This window comes from Martes martes (genome assembly GCF_963455335.1).
Source record: "Martes martes genome assembly, chromosome: 11".
Lineage (NCBI taxonomy): Eukaryota > Metazoa > Chordata > Mammalia > Carnivora > Mustelidae > Martes > Martes martes.
This window is the reverse complement of record NC_137899.1, coordinates 48,298,174-48,325,497: the sequence shown is the minus strand read 5'-3', so window position 1 is coordinate 48,325,497 and position 27,324 is coordinate 48,298,174. Positions and strand designations below refer to the sequence as shown.

Here is a 27,324-nt window from a genome sequence, read left to right as displayed (position 1 = left end):
ATGTGAAGCACTAACAAAGGAAGACTGGAAATACTTACTGTAAAGTAACTTGAAAGCCCTTTAAGATGATGGCAGTGTGGGGGCACCTGGGTGGCTCAGTGGGTTAAGCCTCTGCCTTCGGCTCAGGTCATGATCTCAGGGTCCTGGGATCAAGCCCCGCATCGGGCTCTCTGCTTGGCGGGGAGGTTGCTTCCCCCTCCCTCTCTCTGCCTGCCTCTGCCTACTTGTGATCTCTATCAATAAATAAATAAAATCTTAAAAAAAAAAAAGATGATGGCAGTGTGTGCTCTCTGCTGTGTTCATAATCACTGCAAGAGTTGTTCAGCCTAGAACTGAGGACCTTCAGTGGGAATTTATGTCAGTCATTCCCCTTTACCTATGGCTAAAATGAAGTGAGCAGAAACAGGACTTTTCGTTTTAGCCATATATTTGTTAAGATGGAAACAGTACGGAATTATGTTGGTCATTATTGATCTCGGAAGAATAAAATCCTTATGAACGTAATTAACTTCTTTATTTAGCAATTGTTGACTTTCATGATGATCAGGTTGAATAAATAGAATAGAAGACTTGAACAGATGTCCATTAACTTCATCAGATTCTGAATTTCTATGATTTTTATATGCTGGAAAGACATGCCGTTATATCTGTTCAGAATAACAAACATTTAGATTCCTTTTCTGTGGAAGACTTATAAAGTAAAAAAGGGCCAGGTGATTCAGAGTTAGTAGACCATTTCCAAAGAGTGACTAATTCAGCGATTGTTCAGTAAGTACTAAGCCTCCTAAGGCTTTTGTTCAAAATGAAACATCACATTTCTTTTTTTTTTTTTTTTAAGATTTTATCTATTTATTTGACAGACAAAGATCACAAGTAGGCAGAGAGGCAGGCAGAGAGAGAAGGGGGAAGCAGACTCCCCGCTGAGCAGAGAGCCCGATGCGGGGCTCGATCCCAAGACCCTGAGATCATGACCTGAGCTGAAGGCAGAGGCTTAACCCACTGAGCCAACCAGGCGCCCCGAAACATCACATTTCTAATGCCACTCTGCTCACTGTTGGAATGGCTTCCATTAGGCAATGGCTGTGCCATTTAAATTTATTCTTTGGAAAGTCTTTGTGATGTTTCTTCACCCTATGTGGCCCACCATCACCCTCCTTGTTGTACCACACAGGAGCTCTTTGAGGGTCTCTGTCAGCACGGCTCCTGGAAGGTGCTCAGAAGCCGTCCTTATAGGAGATAACTCGTTGGCTCATTTCTTTCTATTTCATTTTGCAGTTTAAAATGATATTGTGTGAGACTGTCGTCCGGTGCTGATTATCTGCTCAGTGTGTTTGGGTAACATTAGCCAGCACGTGCTCTTTAACATCTCTCTTTTTGAGATATTTGAGATAATGAAATGTTATTTTCAAATTAATCATGGATCCTAGGGAATTGTCTCAGGGAACAATTATTAACATAGCAAAGCATCTCTAGGACTCAGAGAAGAAGTCTTTCAAAGATATTCAAACTTGATGAGCTAGAAGAATTACCAGGAAGTCTGATAACCAGGACCTGATTGTGGTCTCCAGGTTTATGTTGGGTATTCAAACATGATTTTTAAAAATCAGTTAATGCTTGAACTGTTATATTTTCCAACTTAATTCATTTGACAGTGAAAGTGATTTTTTAAAAAAGATTTTATTTATTCATGTATTTGAGAGAGTGTGGGGGGGTGAGGAGCAGAGGGAGAAGGACGAGCAGACTCCATGCTGAGCCAGAGCCCAACATGGGATTCGATCCCATGACCTTGAGATCATGACCTGAGTTGCAACCAAGAGCTTGACTCTTAACTGCTTAATCGACTGTGCCACCCAAGCGCCCCAAGAGAGATTTTTATAGTGCAGGCACCTTTTCATTTTCCTCACTAATAGTCTAAGTTTTCACTTGAAGGAGTATCTAGGAAGTCACTGGAAGTGTTCCGCCACCACAACCACTCCATGCTGAGCATGTTGCCTTGGCTTTTAGCGGTGCGGGAGATAGCAGTGATGGGTGGCTCACACATGAGGGCTGAATGGGCTTTCTCCGTTGGTAGGTGGTCTAACCTATCCTGGAAATTAGTTGTATCATCTGTTGACTTTAAGTTTCAATCTTTTTTATTACTGTGGTAATAACATTTAACATGGGATCTGCCCTCTTCTCAAATTTTTAGGTGTCCAAGACAGTATTGTTAACTATGGGCATGCTGTGGTAGAGTACATCTCTAGAACTTACCTTGCATAACTTGTCTGCATCTCACATGCATTTTGGTGTGTCCCACTTCCCTTTATGATGCAGGTGACATTGAATGAGCCCAAACAGCTCTAAGAATGTATTCTGTTCTTTAAAAATGTCTAATAATACCCACTTGTGCTTAGAATTAACTGGCATCCTAAAAGTCAGACTGTGTATGGTCTCAAAAAAATCATCATTCTCTCCCTAGAGACTTCCACTGGGTTGTCTTTTTTTTTTTTAATATTTGTTTGTTTATTTTTACGAGAGAGAGAGAGAGCGAGCGAGCATGCACAAGCTGGGGGAGGGGCAGAGGGAGAAGCAGACTCCCCGCTGAGCAGGGAGCCCCATGCAGGGCTTGATCCCAAACACCCTGGGGTCATGACCTCAGCGGAAGGCAGCTGCTTAACAACTGAGCCACCCAGGCACCCTCCACAGGGTTGTCTTAAAGTTGGTTGCAAGTATTTTACTTTCTAGGTGCACCCTAGTAAATTTCTAGAGGAGAATCATTTATAAATGAAAAGGTATTCGGAAACTGGTGTTTAATTTAAGGAAATATTAGGAGTTTATTTCCATGGCCCTTCCAGGTTAGCGTGCTGTTCAGTTGCCAAATCTGCTAAAGATTTGCTGATGCTCATTGTTGGGTTCTTCAAAAGACATGTTGTTTCGGTAGTATGGCTTTCATTTCTTATTGCCACCCTCCCATTGCACTACTGCTTCAAACACTTACATTAAAATGAATTTTATCTCTGGAAAATTCAGAGCTGCCTGCTGCGGTGACTGGATGTGTAGTCATGTTCCCGTTACGTCACATCTCTGCTGTACTGATGCATGGGGGCTAAACTACACTGTATCCTCATTCAGGAAATACAAATTAGGGAGGGAGAAAAGAGCAAGGATCAGTATTTTTGACAGAAAAAAAAAAAACCCCGGGGAAAGGTAATTGCTATTAATAAAGTGGAGAGCGACGGAACGCTCTCTCTGAAAAGCAATCTATTTTAGGCCATGTGACACAGCAACAACCTGGAATTTCAGAGAAATGAAGGAGAACACTAACCCTATTAGATAATGTTTTCTTGGGGTTGCCTAGGTATGCATGACAGCTGCAGTTTCTGCTCAGACGAATTAAATATAGAAACTCATGAGAACCTGAATTTAGCTGGAGTGGCGAAAGCAGGCTACAGGGTTCAGTGTGAGGCTTCAGCCAGCCCCGGGTTGGGGGAAGGGGCACGTATAATCGAGGAGGGAGGTTTCCTTGAAAAATTCCGCTGTGCCAGCTAAGTTGCTCTTCCAAACCCACCTCCTCAGAAGCACTGAGATTTTTCACCAAACCACAAAGTGGACATTCTGCTTTAGAGATTTTTGTTTGTGGACTCATGTTCTTGGTGACCTTTTCCACTTCCTTCTTATTTTTAGTATCCAATTACTGTTCTCTAAATGAATGCTTAATTCCCCAGTTCAGTATTGGTTACAGTTTTATTCTGATGCTGCTTCGGGCAATAAAAATTATTTGCAGTTCAGATTATGAATTTGTATACTGTTTCCTCTGCTACACATACAATGCCACTTGTTCATTCTTTGGTCTCAAACAGGATATTTTTTTCTCTAGTTTATCATAATCTCAGAAAACACCTTTACAAAGAGATTGCTAAGCTGTTCTTGGTCTATAGGTTTTCTCAGAAAAGCTAAGAAGGAGAAAAGAGGCAGTATATCTCAGAATGGGAAGCTTGCCTCATTTTGGTGAATCGCAGCCTGTTCATTCCCATTGTAAACACATCCCCTTATTTCCATTTAATTTTGTATCCAAAACAATAGTGACAAAGAATTCTATTGTGAAGTTTCAGAATGATCACTGCACGCCCAGTTTAAAAGCAAACCAGGCACAGGAAAATTCAGACCATGACAGCTTTTGCCTCTTTACTTCTGTCTTTAATTTGGATGTGTTTGGAATATTTGGAAGTAATGGATTAATTCACTCATGTTTTATGAAATATCTTGATAAGGTAATACTTAACACTATAATGTCGTTCTGTATTGGTGGCAGGTGGCCCGGCGTTGGGGCATTCAGAAAAACAGGCCGGCTATGAACTATGATAAACTTAGCCGTTCGCTTCGCTATTATTATGAGAAAGGAATCATGCAAAAGGTGAGCAGCTACAACAGCATTAAAATTCATTGAAATGTTGCACATTAATCTGCATGTCATACTTTAAAAGCCACGTATCATTGCATTGCTGAAGCAAGGTTTTCACTCATTTTAACATATGCTTAGCTCTTGGTTTTGGTATGACAAGCCTTTCTAGTTATAAATTCATGGGCATTATAGACCTGTGTAATAATATCTTACAGAAACGAGTAGACTTTCTGGAAGTCTGCTTTACCCACCTTTACCGTATTTGGTAAAAAATGTTTCAGTACTAATAGTTCCCGTATATTCCCAAAGTTGTCAATAGTCTGCTGCATTCTCCACAATTACATAATTTTAAAATGCTTTTGTTTATGGATTCCAGTACTAACTGAATTCTTACTTTCACCCTCCTTGTTCTGATTCTTAAAACATTCAGAACATTCCTTGTTCTCCTGCAAAATCTTTTCGTCTTGCCTGGTTTTTGCTGGTTGACAGCTTAGCTACCTAAAAACCCTTTGCTACCTAAAAACCATTTGCTAAAAATCACAATTTGATATTATTTCATTGGTGAACGAAGTTACATTACATGTATTTTATTTCACACGAGCTTCGCTTAATATTTGAAGGTGGCTTTTAAAAAAGTTAAGATAAAACAAATGGAATACACGTAGAACAAAATATAAAATTCTTGAAAAAGGTAATGAATAAAGAAAAAACATTGGATATTTGTTATTGTTACTCCTTCAGTCTTGCATGTGTATTCATTCCAGCTGTCTAGACTGTGAACTAAGTTTATGAGTTATCGCTTGTGAACATTACTGTTTTTGCTTCCTTTGTTCATCGGGCGGACACAAACATAGGTATATATTGCAGATGGTGGCCTATTTTTATATCACTAGAGTTATGCCAAGAAAAACTAGACCAGTAGCTATGTGAAACATACTAGAATAGAGGAAACAGCATCTTTTTTGAGTTTTTAGACCAAACGGAATCCGTGCTCTGGAGCTTTCCAGCTCAGCAGTTAGAGTGCCCAAGATCCTTGAGAGATAAGGCTGAGTTCATTACTCATTTCCTATTTCCCGGAATCTCACCTTCAAGACATAACCCTTACCTACCTGCCCCTCTGTCCTCTCCACCTCATCCCCAGGGTCATTTTTTAATTCCTCCCTTCCTCCTCACCCACCTTTCCCATTTGCAGCCAAATCCTTTCCAACGTGTTCCATTCCTTCCATTTCCCTCACCATCTAGCTGATTTGGGACCCGTGGAGTGGGCTGGCGCCGTAGGTGCTCAGTTCCCCTGGGCAGTGGGGGGTGGGGGGCAGCTGTCAAAATGCAGGCAGGATTGAGGTTTGCATGCCGCCTTCTCAGTGGATCACCTTTTGGAACAGCTTCCTCTCTTGCTAAATGGTGGTGTTCTTACTTCATAAACCTGCTGTTGTTATAAAATAAAATAAAATAAGGTAAAATAAACTATTTGCAACTATTTATGTATCAGCTAATATAGACTAGAAAAATGTCTGTATGCGACAGAACTTTTGGGGTGTTGCTGCATAATAAAGAAGGCATAGGTTGTTTCATGGTGAAACACACGAAATTGATATCTACTTCTAACTAGCACAAAAAAAGGAAGGCTTTTTACAATCTTTACAGACATATTTACTCCCTTTCTTCATACGTGTCGAGCCATTTTACTTGCTACCATTTGACACATCTGTGACTCCCTCATAGCCTCACTGATAGATAGCGTTCCCTCTGTACAGTGTCTTGCCTTGTGATTTTACCTGACATTGGTACCATTCTAATGGTAAAGCAAATTCTAACAGAGTCCCTCAGAGGGAAATTATGCTGTCCTTAAAAAAATAAAAGTTAAAAAATAACAACCTATGATGTACAATTTTATATTTCAGTGTGTAGGGGAAATGTTTACACATCCACACTTGTTTATAAACTTAAATTATTTATGTATGTGGTATATATTTGGGACAATTAAATGGAAAGATTAGAAATTGAAATAAAAATAATCAAATGGATCTAAACATGTAGAAAAACCCTGCTTATTTCAGTAGTTCTGAATGAGATTAGAAATGGTGGAGTTTGGCTTTTAGACTGTGGATGTGTGACCTTCTCTTTCAAAACTTAGAAATGCCTAGAGAAATCTATGCACATATTTTAACAGTAGTTATTTGTGGATGATATAATGATAAATCATTATTTCTTTTGATTTAATGTATAATTTTTAACTTTCTGCCAGTTTTTTTTTTTTGTATTTTCATTCTGTATTCTGCCAGTTTTTTATGTTACTTCTGAGATTTAAAAAGTTAACATAATTTAAATATCTAGTCTTTCAAAGCACAGTTCAAAAGATACTTGCTTGTTAACTTCTGATTCATTTCTCCTGTAAAATTTGTGTTTTATCTATCTCAGCATTGTGGTTTGGGTATATTTAATGTACAGCATTTTCTAGATTGTAATTGTATTACTAAGAATGAAAGACATTATCTCCCTTGGCAATTATCAGCCCTTGTTCTAAACTCCATGACATTTAACATAGTTCAATAAATATAGTAGTAGTTCCAAAATTTTTTTTTGTAAGAAAAATAGTAGGAAGCTGTGAGTTAAGACAGACTCCTTAAGAGATTTTATAATCTTGACTGGATGCTGTACATTTTAATTCCCCGCAGTGATTTATCAAATCATTTCTAATTATAACCAATAGCAACAGGTTGGATAAAAAAGCTACCAGTAGCCTAAAGCAAATACCTCTTTTTCTGCAGCTCCAAACAAAACAAAGCAGATTATTAAATGCTCTAAAGTATGCAAGCCATTTATTTTTTTTCTCAAAATGCTTTGAAAAAAGGAAAACTAGGATTTTATGTCTTAGCCTTGTTTCTGATATTGCCTGTTTTTACTTTTATGGCAGTTTCTCCTTCATGAACTTAATTTCCTTTTTATAAGGGCCTAAAGTAAATAAATTTACACCAGCTTCTCTGTTTGCCTTGCAATGTATGGAGACTTCCATCTCAGTTTTACAGGAGGCTTTCCAAAGGACCCGTTCCCATTTCTGTTTCCTAAAAAAGGGGAACTGAGGACTGATTTAAGAAACATGCCTAAGTGTTCACTGTTTTCAAACCTAGGAATATTCAGATTATTTGGAATCTCTAAATTGGTTCCTCTTACAAGGTAAAACATCCAGGACAAAACAGTGTTCTAAATCTTGAGTCCAGAAGTAGCACTCTTTGGTGGTTGATTCTTATTTTCCAAACATGTACAGATAGTTTATAAACCAAGAACTTAACATTCTCCTTCTACACAAAGCAACTAGCAGTCCCCCCCGCCTTTTTTTTTGATACATAGGAACCCAGAGGCATTGAATAATTTTCACCTTTCTAAAATTACTAATCTCTGCATAACGTGAAGATTTACCTCAATGTCAATACAAAGAATTGTGTTCATATACACACCCCCTGCCACTCTCCACCCCCAACTCACCCCTGCTTTTTTGAGAGCCTCAGTTTTATCTATTAATGGAGGGGGTTTGCATATTTGTTTCACTCAATTGTTTATAATTTCCTAGAGAAACATTAGTCTTCAAAATTTAAGGTTGGGACATGTCATTCCCTACAAATTATGCTACTTCTCCTTTATTTCAGGCAGCTGTCACATTTCTTTTTCTCATTTCCTCCCTATGCATTGTATATTTTAAATTCCCTTCACTTTTTTACACCTCTTACTTCAATTTGACACTTTACACACATCCTTAACTTCTGTCTAATGCATCTTGCCTTCATTTTTAAAAGTGATGAATCCAGGATAATGCTGTCCTCTTGATCCATCTTTCATTTAAATAAGGCTATGCATCTTTTGTTTTTTTAGATGAGAATACACAATGCCAAAAAAAAAAAAAAAAGGAAAGGAAAGAAAAAAAGAAATGAACCAGTTCACCCTGTGAATCAGTGAGTCATAGTCTAGTCTTATTAGGAACCCAGAACATTTTTCTTTTAAGATTTGGAAGTTTAGGTTTTCTACAGTTTCAGAAGTGTGATATTAAGAGGGAGACACTCACCTTAAAGGTCCAGTTTTTTTTTTTTTAATAAATAAAGATATTACAATTTAAAGCAAAAAGCAAAAAAAGGAAGAAAAATTTCAATGTGAGATGCCTGCATGAAATCATTGATCCGCCCCCCAACACACACACAAATAACAGTGTAAATTTACCTTTAGAGTAAAACGAGCAAACTACTAAGCTTTCTACCTGTGCCTGGAATTAATATAATTATTACTCAAGGTCAATCATTACTCAAGGTTGCATTTCCTTCTATTGGACTGAAGTTTATTCCACAAAGTAAGGACATTTTTTTTTCCTTTTATGGATATCTGCTAACACTCGGCTGCTTTCTGACATATTAAACCATGTTTTTGTTCTTTTCTTTCCCTGCTCTTTCCCATATGGGGATGATGAAAATTGTGGTTCTTCTGAAGTTAATTGATATAAAAACTTATGTCTGTTTCAGTGTACCACATAGCGATTCACTGTTTGTATATATCGTGACATGATCACCCTGGTACACTTAGTTAACATCCCTCACCATACATAAGGATGGGTTTTTCTCTTCCGTGTTTTCATCAGGTGGCCGGAGAGAGATATGTCTACAAATTTGTGTGCGATCCCGAAGCTCTGTTCTCCATGGCCTTCCCAGATAATCAGCGCCCACTGCTGAAGACGGACATGGAACGTCACATCAATGAAGAGGACACGGTGCCTCTGTCTCACTTTGACGAGAGCATGGCCTACATGCCGGAAGGGGGCTGCTGCAACCCCCACCCCTACAACGAAGGCTATGTGTATTAACGCAAGGGACAGTCACGCAGGGCCTCTTCTCGCTTCTCCTCTTTTTGCAGGTTGCGGAGAATCTCTTGAGTTCTCTTCAATCTTTGTTTGATTTTTGTTGTTTGTATTTTATTTTTAAATAATAATACACAAAAAGGGGCTTTCCTGTTGCATTATTCTATGGTCTGCCATGGACTGCGCACTTTATTTGAGGGTGGGAGGGTGTAATCTAAACATTTATTCTGTGTAACAGGAAGATAATGGGTGAATGGGTGGGGGAATATGGGGATTACTTTTTACTTAGACTTGGGATGGGGTCTTACAGGTTTTACGTATGATGAAGCTATATCATGTTTATTTGATTTCATAACAACATAAGAAAATGTTCATTTTCTCTGGGTATCTATGGTACAGTTAATTCACATTGTGTAAATATCCACTTGGAGACTATTTGCCTTGGGCATTTCCCCCTATCACTTCTGAGTCTCTGCAAGGTGTACAAAAAACAAACAAAAACAAAAAAACTAAAAAACAAAAAAAAAAAGCAAAAAAAAAACCTACTGTAAATGGCAATTTAATTGTTAGAAATGACTGGTTTTGCACCTGTTGTAAAAAGGTATTTAGAGATCGCGTTTGCTGTTTTTTGTTTTGTTTTGCTTTCTATCTGACTCACAGAGGATAACCATAAAATGGGTCTTTCTCTTTGAAGTTGAGTGATCACCATGACTGTAAATGAGGGGCACAAATTTTGGACTCTGGCTCCAAACTGAGTCACAGGCCAGTAGCATTCCGTGTACCTGGTGCCACCTTGCTGTTCAGACACAAATCATACTGTTGTTTAAGTATTTTGAAGCCCATTTCAGTTAAATAATAATATGTCATGGTCCTTTGAGATCTTCATTTAAATGTTAAATCTGGGATCACAGTGAAGCAAAAAAAAAAAAAAAAAAATCTCACTTCCTTCAGTACATAAAGAAATATTATTTAATCGATAAGAATTAACTGTACTAAATCACATATTACGCTGTTCTAGATACAGCAAGCACTCCTTAAGAAAAATATCCAATACACTAAATAGGTACTATAGTAATTTTTAGACATGGTACCCATTGATATGCATTTAAACCTTTTACTGCTGTGTTATGTTGATAACATATAAATATTAGATAATGCTAATGCTTCTGCTGCTGTCTTTTCTGTAATATTCTCTTTCATGCTGAATTTACTATGACCATTTATAAGCAATGCAGTTAACTACAGATAGCATTTCAGGACAAAATAGATGACTCAAACCATTTATTGCTTAAAAAATAGCTTATGCCATGCTATGCTCTAAGCAGCTTTAATGCACATTGACAAATGAAGAGTAAGCTTCAGCTTGCTAAGGGAAACTGTGGAAACTTTTGTAACTTTTGGTGAAATAGAAAATTATTTACAAATTGTCAAAGACTCCAAGGAAGTTGCTGTATGACATAGTGCTGGCACTGATACTCATATTGCTTTGGACACTTGTGTAAATGTGATTGGATTGTTTGAAAGAAGACTTAAAGATGTAAAGTTTCAAAGATTTTTGTTTTGTTTGTGTTTGGCATTTGGAGAAAATATTGAAAGCAAGATATGTTGTTTCATTCACCTAGAACAACAAAAATAAGTGAATGGTGTTATGATATCTTTGAATAGCTTGCTAAACCATTCAAAAGAGAAGCCTGAATTTTGCTCAGTCCATCAACATCCCAGAGGAACAACATTTTTTAAGCACCTAGAGTGAAATGTTAAGAAGAAAAATTCCTAAACACAAAGCCAAAATGAACCTATTAAAGCATTTCTTGATGAGCACAGGAAAGATTGTCAAAAGATGATTTCCTGGCTACCCGTTTTCCAGCGTGGCACAGATCACAGCTCGAGTATCTAAATTGAACACTTGGGAAACCCACATGCATAATCAACACTACTCACATTTAATCCTACAAAAAGGCCTATTTTTAATTTCAGCATATGTATGTAACCTGTGATTTCAATGATTGTTTCTGCATATACATTATATATCATTTGGCCCATTATGGGCTAATAAGTATGCCTTAAAAATGAGAACTTTTCCCCACCATTACACTCATGTGGCCATTTACAGCACTTAGAGTAAAAACAAATTTTAAAATATTCAACTAAAGATTTATTGGAAAGAGTATTAACGTATTTGGAGAAATTGAAGGAGAAATTAAAAGTGGGTCTTTAAAGTACCATCTAAGTAAAATTGTATTGAGGATTCTTTTTTCCCCCCTCTTTTTCTTTTTTTCCTTTTTCTTTTTTCTTTTTAAAATTCTCGTTCTAATTTCCCATTGGGGAAGAATTCTACCATGAGTTATCTTAAGGGATCAGATGAAGAACTGGTATTAATTATATATTTAAGGACAAACTTTTTCTGCTTAAGGTAGTGACTCACAAAACAAAATGAGTAATTGACCAACATTAAGGATATTTCCAGTACAGAAGGGTTCAAAACATTGCATTATAAACTCTTCGGAAATGTATTCTAAGGTTTGTTTGTTTTTGTTTTTTGTTTTTTTTAAGTTCTGTTTTTATTCTACTTTTTGTTCGCTTTGTGTTTTTATTTTCAGATAGATTAATAAATCTGGCAGCTGATTTCTGCAAGATTCTCGTGTTTTGAATTTCTAATTGAATTGGCTACTCAAACATAGAAAGTTAATTAAAAATATAAGATTTTCCTTCAGCTTGGTAAAATAAACTAAAAGAAACATCTCCCCTAATGTTTGCTGCCTCCTGATGATGACATACTTTACTCAAGAGACTGATTCCAACAAAGAATCAAAGAATATTATATCCTGAATAACTAATGAAAAATGACTTTTTGTAAGTTATGCCTATGAAAAATGCTGAAAAATAAAAATCCACAAAGCTAACAGTGTAGAGCAGTTATCTCAAATCCTAGAAGGATCTTTGAGGTCATTTATTTGAACCTCCTTTGTACAGATTGTTTTAACTTCTTGTAGCTGCTGTAACAAAGTTAATATCTGAAGATCCTTTTGTAGTCCTGAAGATCAGAAATCCAAAATGAGTCTAAAGGTGCTAAAATCAAAGTGTGTGTGTAGGTCTTGTTCCTCTCCAAGGCTCCAGGGGAGAATCCCATTCTAACTTCTTCCACTTTTAGAGGCTGCTGACATTTCTGGCTCCCAGCTCCCTGCTCCTGGCTTCATCACTCCAACCTCTGTTTCTGTGGTCACATCCTTTTGTCTGCTAAATTCTAATCTTCCTCTGCCTACCTCTTCTAAGGACATTTGTGATTGCCTCTAAGGTCCCCCCGGGATAATCTCTCCCTCTTAAGATCTTTAACTTGATCATATGTTCAAAATCAGTCTCATTCACAGATTCCCAGGATCAGGACATGGCTGGGGGGGCGGCGGGGGGAGGGGCACGTGAGGAGGGTGCTATTGTTCAGTCTGTCATGCAGTTGAAGACAGGAGTGAAAACACTGATTGGTTTCCGCTTGGGCAAAAAAAGTTCTATTGATGGAGAGAGGATTAGAAGTTACTGAAGAATACTTTTGTTGGCCATTGTAATAGTTTTACTTCCCAGAAATGGTACCAAAAGCAGTCTTTTAAAGTTCGCCTGTTCCACTAAAGCACCTGGTAATCGCATCAAGCTTTTACATGATTTAATAACCCCTCATGTAAATATTATGTAATGAGAGAAAAAAAGTAAGGTGTGATAATTACAGAGTACTAGCACAGTTAATTCTGTTGTCCAAGCCAGAGTTATATTTTTTAAATAAATTTCTTTTTGTGCTAGTATGATTTGTTACTCTACGATCTTAACATCTGCTAAGGATAATTATTTTTTAGGTAACAATTATAGAGTATGTCTGTTACTCAAAAGAACAATTTTAAAATATGAGTCAACTTATCTTTATATGACAAGGACAGAAATCTTTTACCCACTATTATAGCATTTAACTAGGTCATGGGAGTTTCTAAAATGATTTTCTTGGTCTATCAGCCAACACTTTCCAGAGCTTATAATGACAAAACATTAGAGAGAAAGTCACTTGAATGTTTTGTACTGGGTATCTTAAAAGAGAAAAAGTAAAATTTGAAATAAGTGAGTGAGCTACTTTCCAGTTGTAGTTTGACATGAAGAAGGGGAAATAGACTTGTTAAAAAAAATACAGAAATAAAGAAGGAAATTGGGTCAAAATAATAAAAGGAAATTAAAAAGCCTATTGAGCATATTAAGCAGTTGTGATAAAAATTTCATAATAGCCAAGATTCTAGAAGATAATCAGTGTTGGACAAGATAACTGAGGAATTTGGCCTAATACTCAGAACTGAACTAGTATTTTCACGGTTTGACTTAAGTGGTTTTTTTTTCTTCTTTTTACCGTGTGGCTCATTTAGAAAGATTTATTTATAAAAAAAATTAAAGGGGCGCCTGGGTGGCTCAGTGGGTTAAAGCCTCTGCCTTCAGCTCAGGTCATGATCCCCAGGTGCTGGGATCGAGGCTCTCCACTGAGAAGAGAGCCTGCGTCCTCCTCTCTCTCTCTCTCTGCCTGCCTCTCTGCCTACTTGTGATCTCTCTCTCTGTCAAATAAATAAATAAAATCTTTAAAAAAATTATAGAAAAATATAGTTTAAGAATAGAGTGGACACATTTATAGAAGTAATGATGATTTTAGAATGTTAAATGGTACATAAGATAGATGTGGTTTAGGAATTCATATGAAGGGTAGGATTTTTTTGTTTTGTTTTTGTTTTTATTCCGCATGTGGACTCCAGTGTTCTTATTTACTTCCATTTGAAAGTGATATTTATATTTCTATGGGGAAGACATTTTTAATTCACGTGGGTGTATTGAAATTATACTTATAGTTTGAGAAAACAGGCTATGAAATTTGTGATTATAGCAAATTAAATATGCTCAAAATTTAAATCTAAAATAAAAGTCCAGAAACTGAAAGTATTATCATGATCACTCTGGATGGTGGCACATCTCAAACTGATAAAGGTTGCCTAACTTTTTGATTTGCTTCTAACCATCTGAATCATTTTAATCATTTGATGTATGACCAAGGCACTTGAGTAACCTGCTGCCCTTCCCCCACTTCCGATGGACCGTTCTCTTTGCCGTAAATTAGGTCCCAGGACACCTGATAAATGTTTGTCTAGTTTTATATTCTAATCTCTTTTAATACATTGTTTCACTTAATCCTTTCAGCAACTATATCGGGAAGAAATTTGGGGAAGGGAGCTATCTAAATTATTTCGGTGACTGCCATGTGCCAAACAGCAAGCATGCTTCTATCACTCATTGGCTTTGTGGAGGAGAAGCTGAGGCTCACGGCAAAACAAAAATGTCCTTGTGTCAAGATGTCATGTGGTCACAGGCAAATTCATAAACTCTACTTTTTTTTTTTGTAACATGGACCTAACTACTTTCTTGATTTAAATTTCTAATGACTTAAAAATGTATGTAACAATGATTCACATTTTGCTGAAACACAGTCTTACTTAAAACATTTCTTTAACCATTTTTGAATAGTCTTTATAGAAAAATCTGACAAAGAAATCAAGTGCTATTTAAACACAGCCAACATCAAACTATGATTTTTTTTTCCAAGTCTTTAAGCATTTAGAAATCAAAATGATTGAAGTACCACTTTGTTGTTGGTGGTGTTTTTGTTTTTGTTTTTCCCCTACTGGAGAAGGATATAGCTTAATGCTACCAAAAGAGACAGATGTACTGATAAAATTCGTCAGAAAGTTGTAAACACTGCCCCCATGATTTATGCTATTAGACATGACTTCTGAAAGTTAATAGATTTCCCAGAAAACTTTTAAGGCACAGTAAATTTGAATTTACATGATTCAGAAGAAAACAGATTTTTAAATTAGAAAGTGGGACTAAAAGCACAGAAACTATTTGATGAGGAAATCTTGATTTTTTTTTTAAAATGTCACATTACTGCAAAGGGGACTATGACATCTTATATACATTTTAATTTTCTAAATAGCTAGTAAAAATACTTGTCCTATAGTGTAACATGAATTTAACTGGAGGAAGAAAAATGTGGTGGTAAAAACGAGAGAAAAAAAACCACAGGTGGCACTGCTTTTTAAATTACAATTTAAAATGCTAGCCTACTTTTACTACTGCAGAAGTATTTTACTTTATACTTAATCATACATATTAATTTTTTGTTTTAAAAATGTGGTATAATATATATAACATAAAACTTGACATTTTAATCATTTTTAAGCATGTGATTCAGTAGCATTAATTACATGCAGAATGTTTTGCGACCATCACCACTATTTCTAAAACATCTAGATCCTTTTATTAGAATATTATTAAAAATATCACAGGACAAACTTTATATAAGAATTAAAAAGGTAAAAAATGCAGCTTTTTTTGCTTTCTAATAATTCACATTACTTGTAGTTTCTTCATTAATAGGTTGTTCTTGGTTTTACCCTGTAGTTTAATGGCTTTATTAAAGAAAGAAATAAACATTATGCATAAACACTATGTCTACAAAGCCCCGATTATTATTGCAGGGAGAGAAGTTCATTTAGATAACCAGCTTATTGGCTGTTTTGAAAATAACTCCGTTATGTAGGTGTATGTTAACAAATAAAAAACGTCCCTTTACACAATCCATGTCAAGCAGTGAACTGCTGTTTTGCATTCATGTTTTTTAAATTTGAAGTGACATATTTGATTAACATCATAGAAACACAAACATACCAAAGGTTTGCTTAAACTCTTGACGAGTGGCAATTTCAGATATATATTTCTTTAAATTCATAAATATACTGGATTAAATAATAATATTTAATTAATTAAACGAGGCTGTCAAGATAAAACGGGCATCTCTCCACCACTCCCTCACCATATTCTTAAGTCTAAATACTAAGAACTTTCTAGGGGCGCCTGGGTGGCTCAGTGGGTTAAAGCCTCTGCCTTCAGCTCAGGTCATGATCTCAGGGTCCTGGGATCGAGTCCTGCATCGGGCTCTCCGCTCAGCAGGGAGCCTGCTTCCCTTCCTCTCTCTGTGGGTCTCTCTGCCTACTTGTGATCTCTGTCTGTCAAATAAATAAATAAAATCTTTAAAAATAAATAAATAAATACTAAGAACTTTCTAAATGAAAAGAAATCGAATATTTTTCTCTGACTTGGCAGATCTCTTATAGATTCCTCTCAAAATCTATTCCTTGCATTATGGTACTCAAAAACATATATTAAGGTGGCTTGTTTAGAATCATTCACTTATGGAGTAAATTTTTGCTTCATTATTGAAAGGGTAGCATGTGAAGAGATAATCTATTACTATATTTAATTTTTTCTTAGATATATACCAGACATAAATGTGATACATTCCAATTTTGTTTGTTGATTTTTACTTGTTTCATGAATAGCTTGTAAATAGTAAATGTTACAAATAACACACAAAATTGCCATTCTAATTATTTTGCATGCTTACTTCTGAAATTCAGTATCAAGGAAATTATAAAATGGAATCAACTGAAAAATGACTTCTTCCGCACAATTTGCTGTTATTTTCACAAAAAAGTTGTGATTATGTAGAAACCCTGAGGCAGTATTTCTAAAACCAAAGCAAGGAGAAAAATGAAAATAAATGTTTGGATAATTTAGATCCCAAAGGAAAAGTACACTGCACACTGATTTATTCATTGAGTGAATATTAATTCATTCATATTAGAACAGACTTGAGATTATTCATTCCAATTTGCTCTATGTTGGGAAATCCACTGATTTAATCTCTCAAAATCCCCTGATATGAATCTTCCACAAATTGGTATTGAACACTGCTATAAAATCAGTTGATTGTGTACTTTCTGCAAATTAAATGCCCTATTCCATAGGTAGACCATATGGAATATACAACAGATTTATAAAAAGTGATCCCTGCACTCAAACTAAAGAAGACTAACCCATGTAAATCTCACACACACACACTCTGAATGATATGATGTGTGTATCAGTTAGGCTGAAATAATCTATCGTTTAATGCACAGACTCTATGCGAAAGGAATATGGTAAAGAAGTGGCCTTAAGAATGTTAGTGACAGTGGGAAGGAGGGATGCTTTTCTTTTTAAATATAATTAGTGTGTAAATTCAATCCTGCCTATTACCATAAAATGAAGCATTTAATTAATCACTAGGCATAATGTGGCCCATAAAGCAGGAGGATGGTCAAAATTTACAAATCAAGGCAGGGCAGACTGCTGATTGTAACTTCTCAACTGCCTTTATCCTGAACATCTTGATTAAAAGTGTTTATTAAATGCCCACTCGCTGCGTACGTGTACACACTGGGATCTGTCACTGTGTCTGAAAGGGTCATAGTATTAGTTATGGTTGATGGTTTGATGGTTCCAAGCAATGATAACCAACTGATGAGGTGCTTTTCAAACCCAAGAGGCCCCATTTTGTGCATGCTGTAGGTTTCCTTGCTACCCACCCTGACAAATGTCCCCTGTCCCCAACCTACCACTGATGCTTTAAAAGGTAAACAGAGATGAATAAAGAGTCTTCTAACACGGAGTTATTTCCGGTCTTTAGTGCATTCCACCTCAAGTTGCAGTGGGAGTAACTGCTTTATAGCAGAGAACTCATAGGTGGATACCTGACTAAGAATCCCTGGGATACTGGGTTAGTCCCCATTTGCCTGGAACAATTTACTTACTCAATCTGCATATTATTTAACAGTGCCCACTTTTCACTCTCAAACTCTGGAAAATAACTTCGCTCTTTTCCTGTAGATGAGAAGGCCTGATTAGAACGCTCTTTTTGGGTTGCCTCGCACGATGACTTTTTGTGATTGAATCATCACACCGTCCCTCCCAGACAGAAATACTTGAGGTAATCTTTCCTGGACCCCATAAAATTAACCCCCCTCCTCCCTATATCTGTGGTGACTCATAATATTTATCAAAACATTAATTTTTTTATATTCCAGTATATTCTATTTTATCAGTCCAGGAATGGTAGAAGTTTACAAGCATTCGGGACATAGGTATCTATATAAGTATCTGTGGGGCTGAGCTGGACAGATTTTAAGGTTTATGAACTTTAGATATGTCCTCATGAAAATGAATGTGCTGCGGCTCTACCTGTTTTAAGTGGAAAAGGAGCTTAGTAGAAGGATAGTTAAACGAAGAACGGATAGATATGATAAAGAACTTAGGTTTTAAAAAAAAAAAAAAACCCTAGTAGACATTGCTGCTATAAACATTCGGGTGCACGTGCCCCTTCGGACCATAAGTGACTCTTAATCTCACAAAACAAACTGAGGGTTGCTGGAGGGAGGGGGATGGGAGAGGGGGGTGGGGTTATGGACATTGAGGAGGGTATGTGCTATGGTGATTGCTGTGAAGTGTGTAAACCTGGCGATTCACAGACCTGTACCCCTGGGGATAAAAATACATTCTATGTTTATAAAAAAAATAATAAATTAAAAAAAACCCTAGTAGCAAGAAATAATGATAAATCTTTTCAGGTCACCATCACTGAAATCAATTATTACAAAAACTATCTTCCCATGTGAACACCACTTTACTTAAGATTCAGAGCCCAGGAGAGAAAACTCAAGAGTTGGCCCTTGGTTTCTGTCCTTACTCCCTGCCTGTAAAAGGGCGTGGAGTCTTTCTTCTGGCCCCATCAAACCCTTGTGCAATTGATAAGAAGTAATTCCCTCAAGTCATCTACCATCAAAAGAAACAGAATTGCCTGCTGGGTGTCCAGTGTTTCACAGCCCCTAAAAATAATATTATCGTTCACCTTCTGCATGGGGAAACTGCTGAATATAGAATGTCCTTTTTGTTCTTCCCTTTCCTTCAAGAACTCTTTGATTCCTACAGGACCTTAAAGGCTGCTCCTGTGGTATACATAGGTATAAAAGCAGTGCTTAGAAAGAAATGGGAATGTTTACCAAGTTCTTGAAAAGTATAATCTAAGAGGAATAATGATGAGAACAAAATAATACGGATACAGGGCAGGTAGTCTATGGGTTGGCTAGGCTACCATAACAGAAGAGCACAGACAGGGTAGTTGAAGCAGCAGAAATTTTGCGTCAAGTTCTGGAGACTGGGAGTTTAAAATCAAGGTGATAGCAGGGTTGGTGCTTTCCGAAGGGCGGATCTGCTCCAGGACTCTCTCCTTGCCTTATGGTTCGCCTTTTCCCCTGTATCTCTTCACATTTTCTTCCCTCTGCTTCTGCCCCTTGGTCCGATTTCTTTTTTTTGAAAGATGTCAGTCATATTCAATTAGGGCTCACCTTCATGACCTCAATTTAATTCACATCCGTGAAAACCATATCTCCAAATAAGATCGCATTCCAAAGAACTGCAGTTAGCACGCCACATACCTCTTTTTTTGGGGGGGGGAGGATTCAATTCAATACATAGCAAATATTTAAATTATGGTCAAGTGAAATGGAAAGAATCCATTCGAATGAAATAATTCTCATCCGTTGAGTACGAGATTCAGACTTAAGAGTTAAATGACCACTCTTTCTTATTTTACATGAATGATATGGGTAAAGACAATGGCATAGATATAACCAAGGCATTGCCCTTTATTCTCAAAGATGTTTGAAATAAATTATATTCTCATCATAGTGTTCTTGTCCCTCCCCCAGTTACCACCTTCCTTGCAAGATGCTATAGGAAAATGGGACTAAAGGGATTGCTCACATAATAAATGTAATGAAAATCCAACCTGAAAATATAGGGATAATAAATGGGGAAAACAAGCAATGGAAAAACAAAAAAAGAAAAATGGTGCCGTAAAAGAATTGGTATGTTCTTGCTGTTCTCCGGTGTTTAGGACCTAGAAACTAACTATGTGCCAGGAGAAAAATCTATAAACAAAAAACACTATAGACTTTTCTGAGCTGAAATGAGAAGTTAGATGAGGAAATTTGCATTGAGCACTACTTATCATTTAAGCACCATTGAGCAATAAGCAGCATGGGTTTACACAGAACAAATCATGCCAAACAAATCTGATTGCTTTTTTTTATTGAATTACAAGATTAGTGGATGAATGCAATGTGGGAAATGTAATACATTTGGATTTTAGCAAAACATTTGATACAGCATCTCATGAACTCAAAAATGAATTCAAATAGTCAGGAATATTAACACTGATGTAAGGAGTGGAAATTAAATGAAGGATTGCAAAGAAAAAGAAGTAATAATCAACCGTGATATGGCAGCTTGGGAACACATCATTATAAGGTGCTACAGTGATCACAGGATTTATTCAGTACATATTAACATTCACACAGCTTTCTCAGGCTCGATAAAAAGAAACGGAATAAAAGATACAGCACACACCCCATGATTTCAGACAATGTATACAATCGATGCAGATTTAGGGGAAGGAGAAAATAGATTTGACCTCAAACACTTTACTGCTTTTGAAATCAGTTACTTATGTCCCTGCATCATTTAATTCACTTAGTGTTCTAAGATTCTGTCACGATCCTGTCATTTGATCTTTTCTCTGTGTCTCAGGATGAGCCAGTGCTTTGTCACCTAATCTGCCTGGCTTTAAACAAAAGAACCACCAAGAAGCTAGCGCAGCCTCTCGTGGTCACCTGACTGTTCAGTGTTCAGGAGACTTGAATTCTCCCATGGTGTGTGGACCTCAACACAGAAACTGCTCTCAAGGTGCAAGTTAACTATGACACCTAATTAAATCAATAGAAAGGACTAGAAGCATTGCAGTGAAATTCACAGCTGATATTGAGTTGGGAAGTATTGCTAAAAGCAGGGAGGCCAGTAAGAGGACAGTGGGGCCCTGCCCCAGCTGAGAAATGCTTATGGCAAATGCAAAGCACACAGGTGAGTAGGCAAGGGGAAAAGTCAGCAGTGAGGCTGGAAGTTACAGCAAAGCGACAGGGAACAGCAACACGCACGTGAGTTTACCACGTCAGCCCTCCCCCAAGAGATGTAACGTGCTGTTGGATCTAATAGGTGGGTTTGAAAAAGATTCATCAGTTTCTGAATACAGTGCTAAAGTCCCTTCTGGAAGACTGAATGTACCCGCTTTGGAAACATCGTTTTCTAGGATAGTAAGAAGGTACAGAGGGAATTCATAGTCTAGCCACAAAAAAATGGCTATCGAGTGCCAGGATAGGCTCATGGTGAAGGATCAGGATGTGTACAGTATTGTTCAAAGGGGAAGGGATGATCACATTTGTCCACAGACGTGTAACATCTGTTAAGGGAAGTAGCAAAAGGGAATAAATACTTTCATAAAGGGCAGGAAAACACCCAACTGGAAAAAAAAAAAGATAATAAATAAATTTATGGCCCCATTAGTAAAAATGAAGATCCTGAGAGGGGAAGACACTCTATGTCTGAGAAATAGTCTTCAAATTTCACCCTTTTTTTAAAATTTTTTTTTAAAGATTTTATTTATTTATTTGACAGAGAGAGAGAGATCACAAGTAGGCAGAGAGGCAGGCAGAGAGAGTGAGAGAGGGAAGCAGGCTCCTGCCGAGCAGAGAGCCCGATGTGGGACTCGATCCCAGGACCCCGAGATCATGACCCGAGCCGAAGGCAGCGGCTTAAACCACTGAGCCACCCAGGCGCCCCCAAATTTCACCCTTTGATAAAAGAACTGATTTAAGAATATGCTGTAAAATTAGAAATGCAATGGCTTCTTGAACAAGGTTTTGTCAGGAATATCAGAATACTTGTGACAAACAGATTAAATAATCTATTTGAATAAAAATTCATATTCTAATATACCCACCCACTTTTCATTTATCCATTAAAAACTTAACTATTGAATCTGCATGTTTCTCTCTCTCACCCTCCCTCCCTCGTTTGTCTTTCTTTCCTTTCTTCTTTCTTTTCCTTCCTTTTCGTTCATTTGTTCCTTCCTCCCTCCCTCCCCTCCTCCCTCTCTCCTTCCATCTCTCTCTCTCTTTCTCCCTCCCTCCCTCTCTCTCTCTCCCTTTCTTACATTTCCTTCCTCCCTCCCTCCCTCCCACTCACTCTGTCTCTCTTTCTTTCCTTTTCAATATAATTAACTTGCATGTTTTTAGGTATTTTGTGTGGTCCAGTGCTCTCCACCAGAGCAGTGTTGGAGATTTGGGCCACAGAGTTCCTGAGCAAGACTCTCATGCACTGTAGAATGGGTAGCATCTGGAATCCCCAAGGCACCACATGCCAGTGAGACCTCCAGTAACCATAACAGCCAAACACCTACACACACACACACACACACACACACGCAAACACACACACACATTCACACACACACACACTCACACACACACACACACTCTCACACACACACACACACACACATTTCTAAGTGCCTCTAATGTAACCCCCATCCCCCCAAAACTCAAAAAAATTTAAGCACACTCACCATAACTAGCCCAATAGTTAAGGTTTCCACATTCAGGTTTATTGCTATACTTGCTTGGGAACTCACAGGTGCTTGTCATTGTTCAAGGATCCAATATCTGAAGAGCCTTGTGCCAGCCAGTTTGTTCCAGATTGTGTTAAGTGGCTTACACAAAGTTTCTTTTTCTCTCTACATGCCCACTGTGGGTCAACTGCAGTCCTGTTTCAGAATTCCTACTAATGGTGCAGTCGCAAGCTAGAACTTTGACGGTTGTTATGGCATAGAGACAAAGAACGTGGTAACCATCAGCTGGTTCTTGGAGCTTCTGCTCTGAACTTGCACTGGAACTTCCGTTAATAGTCACTGGCCAAAGAATGTCACTTAGCCATTCTTGAGTTCCAGAAAGTGGGAATATATAGCCTTTCTGCATGGAGGGATGTTTAATATGAGGAAACAAACTACCATAGCTCCTTACTATTCTTTTTGAATTTTAAGGAAAATAATGAAATTTATCATAAAGTTTCCCATAGTGGAAGTGACACCTTTAAAGGAGATGAAAGTTACTACACTGATATTCATAGTAAGAAATGTGGGAAAACATGGAACAGAGCTGCTTTGTTTTCCAGAGACGGTAGATTAAAATCACTATACTAGAAACTATCTCACTGGCTTTCCTGTTATTGTTACTGAGGTATTTGTTTTGCTGTGTTTATAAAACATGTAATTTGTAATTACTTCAGCACACTTATTGAACCAGCTCTGGAGATGACAAAAAAATGAAGAAGACACAGCTCTTTCTCTTGAGGAACTCACAGTCTAGGAGGTAAGAAAGAAACAGATCACTGACTATAATTCAGTATGTGAAATTTTGTATTATAAATATCTAATAAGTATTTGAGTACAGTTATGAGAGCAGTTAATCTTTCCTGAATGTGAATATGGAGACATCTTTATAGATGAAATGATGTATGACCCAAGCACATAAATTTGGTGGACCATTTCAGGTAGATAAGAGGGACTGGCTGGTGAGAGAAAAAGAGACAGAAAGAAAGAAAGAAAATGTAGCACTGTCCGAATCTTCTGGGAAACATTCTTAAGACATGCACTTCAGTCTCCCAGCTCCCAGAGACATACCAAAAGAGCTGGGGTATGCTCTTTCATATAAAGCTTCCAAAGTGATTGTACCCTCAATGTGGATGAACACCACAACCATTCCATGTTTTGACCTACTGAAACTAGGTTCTTTAACAGTAGGGTAGGATCACTTGTGTTTTTTGTTTGTTTGTTTTAAAGATTTTATTTATTTATTTGACAGACAGGGATCACAAGCAGGCAGAGAGGCAGGCAGAGAGAGAGAGAAAGCAGGCTCCCTGCTGAGCAGAGAGGCCGATGTGGGGCTCGATCCCAGGACCCTGGGATCACGACCAGAGCCAAAGGCAGAGGCTTTAACCCACTGAGCCACCCAGGCGCCCCAATGTTTGTTTGTTTTTAAATAAAGATGTCTGAGTTTCAGATTCAGTAGATCTGGATTGGGTCCTGAAATCCTAATGTCGTGTGGTTCTGCTATAGGTGATCTGTTGACCTTACATAGGATGGAATATAGAAGGAAGTATGCCTGAGGTTGAGGTTATTGAGAGAGGCTGAAACCAGAGTGTGAAATTCTTCTCTGGCAAGATGAAGGGTTCGAGGTGCCTATATATTGGGGCCACTCTTCTGCCTACAATGACATGTGTTAAAATTCATAGACTATAAGCCAAAAGAAAAAAGTCAATTTTGCTGTATGCTAATTGAAATCATAAAATAAAATAAGAATCCAGTGATTCTTAATATAAAGCACATTTTAGAAACTCAGCTTTGAGTCATCAAAGACTATTAAGCAGAAGGGTGAAGAGAGATATTTTTGTTTTAAAAATGATCTTTTGTAGATACGTGTAGGCTATTTTGGGGCATATTAGGAGTGGAGGCAGGCTGATCAATTAAGATGCAATTAGTTGACACAAGAGATGGAAAAGGACTGTAATTAGACCCTGGAGCCTCATTTTCTAGGAACTGTGAGTTCCTCTGGGAAAAGCTAAGAGAAGGGACCTAGGTTTGTGTTCCTCCTTGTCCCCCACTCAATGTTATCGTCTGTTTTTCTATGTTAAATGTACAGGGAAATTGTGGAGAATACAAAGTTCTCATCTTCATTTCTGCTCTCAAGGATATTAAAATATGACATTCCTAAAGACAAAAGGAAATAAGCCAAGAAAAGGTGGATGGGAAGGTTCTGTGTACAAGTTTGGTCTAGAATAAAAATAGTGGTACCCTGGTGTGGAGAGACTGCTTTTAAACAGGGAGATCTGTATATCCAGTTCTGAAACAAGCAAACAGATGGTCTTTTAAATTCTGCCCCAGATCAGCTCAATAGTAGCATCCTGGCTCATTTATAAATCACAGAAGAGACTAGATGGACAGGTCTATTTTGCAGTTACTCAGTGTTGCAACTTATCATAGAATACTGCACGGGCTTGAAGAATGGGGGGGTGGAGGTTTGCCTTCATTCTTTACCCATCATGCTCTATCAAACTGTTCTAATAGAAGATTCCAGAGTTGAGGTTTAGGGCTTCCAGCTTGAGAAAAATGGCTTTTTATGCGTTATTGAATAGACTCTCTTTGAGTATATTTGGAGCTGACCCTTGATACATTATTTGAGTAGAGTTCTGGATATATTTGAAGATATCTAGTGCTAGCTAGTTAGTGAATCAATCTGGCCTCTGTCACCCATGCCCCAAGTATAGGTCATAAAACGATTGGAAACAGGATGTTAAAAGAGCAAAAAAGTTTTTAAATTTAATTTTATTTTTTCAGTGTTCCAAGATTCATTGTGTATGCACCATACCCAGTACTCCATGCAATACATGCCCCGATGATAGCATAGTATAATAACTGGGGTATTAGAATAACTGACATTGAGAAAAGAGGATAGCTAAAAACTTTTGATGCCAGTGGAAACCAGATAGGGGGTCTGGTGGTACTGCAGCATGAATAAGAGTGGATGGGGGCTGGACGAGGAACAGAACAGCCAAAACAAAGTGAATAACTATCCAGGGCCCATCATCAGGGTGAGCAGGTGCCAGTGGAAAAGGTATGGGCTGGAGGAAGGCCAAGGGAGAGTTTTGTTATGTTCCTTGTTTCACCACTATGCTTAGGACAAAGGGTCTTGGAGTTGACCAGTAGTGATGGGTTATAGAAGAAGAATATAAATTATACACACTTCTGAGAGAATCTGGCTCTCCCACTGAGTTTAGTAAGGCACTGGGTTGAATCCTTGGCATAAAAGGCACAGAGGCTAGACATAAGGAAGTTCTGTATTTGACAGGGAAGCAGTCATGAGGGAGATATTCTTATCAATGTATAATATTATTAAAGATTATTAACATAGAAGACATTGCACCAAGACTGATTTTGGAAACAGAAAACAGTCTTTTGGGCTTCATATATTTTGTTTATAGTTTCCCTGAAGAACATTTCTAATTTTTGCTTTAAGCTCCACTTTCCTTTTGTCTGCAGAGTAAGAAATCTATCTAATCCCAATTTTTGTTACCTAATATAGAGTAATTAGAGTAACATAGAGAATAACCAGTTTATAACTTGATTTGTTTACCTGGACAATTGTCTGTGTTCCTAAGTACTATTGTACATTTGATTTTTTAAAGTTACATAATACTTAATTGTACAGATGTTATATGGTTTATTTAACTATTTTTCCAATTTTGACATTTATTTGCTTCTATTTTATTTTCTTGCATTACTATAAATTTCAGACTATCTTTGTATTTTTATTTTGTCACTTTTTGAGAGTGTGTTAAGTTCCTAGGAGTGAAAGGGCTAGGTCACAGGAAATACGATTGTGCCATTATTTTAACTTTTGCTGAAGTTTAAGTAACTGGCAACAACAACAACAAAAATCATGTCAAGGTCATTTTAGAGAAAATAACAAAGCCATATTCCTGAATAAAAGGTAACCATGCAAAAACAAATCAATGAAATTTTTTCAGTTAAGGTAAGTGACTGAAAGTTCAGGGTGGTTTATTGAATATTCAGGTAATTGACTTATTTCTACCTACAGGAAGATGTAAATATACTCTGGCTTAGGAGGAACTTGGGTGAAGACCTTGGAACATTGTTTCCTTTCTACTTCTGAAGGAATTTTTTAAAAAAGATTTTATTTTTTTAATTGAGAGAGAGAGACAGAGATAGTGACAGAGAGTCCAAGTCTGGGGTAGAGGGAGAAGCAGGTTCCCTACTGAGTAAGGAATGTGATGCAGGACTTGATCCCAGGACCCTGGGATCACGACCTGAGCTGAAGGCAGAGGCTTAACAGACTGAGCCACCCAGATGCCCCTGAATTTCTTTTTTCTTAGAGTGAATAATATCTTATGTCCATAGAATCATAGAATCCCAAAGTCCATGCAGACCACACCGGGTTAGCTGTCGGCATCAGATGGAGATAAACACAGTGGTGTAGCTATATACGGCAGGAGGTGGAAGGGACACCAACTGTATGTTTGGATCTCAAGGAGGCAACACAGAGAAGAAATGAGAAAAAGAAATAGAAGAAGGCAATAAGACAAGGGACATACAGAAAATAAATAGTCTGCTACAGAATATAGAGATACAGAAGGTATAGGATCAAAATTAGTGTGTAATGAAAAGAGGACCCTAACTATCCAACATTGG

The 27,324-nt window shown here is 37.4% G+C and overlaps 1 protein-coding gene across 1 annotated transcript in view; it reads left to right on the top strand.

The window, feature by feature from the left end:
• Window positions 1-9,703, top strand: part of ETV1 (ETS variant transcription factor 1) — a gene marked incomplete at its 5' end in the record, with an annotated part of 88,123 nt that extends 78,420 nt beyond the window's left edge. The window contains 2 exons of the mRNA XM_080818833.1: window positions 4,292-4,393; window positions 9,003-9,703. Of these exons, the coding sequence (XP_080674959.1) occupies window positions 4,292-4,393; window positions 9,003-9,224 (324 nt within the window). The 3' untranslated portion in view covers window positions 9,225-9,703. The remainder of the gene's footprint in view (window positions 1-4,291; window positions 4,394-9,002) is intronic.
• Window positions 9,704-27,324: the final 17,621 nt, after the last annotated feature.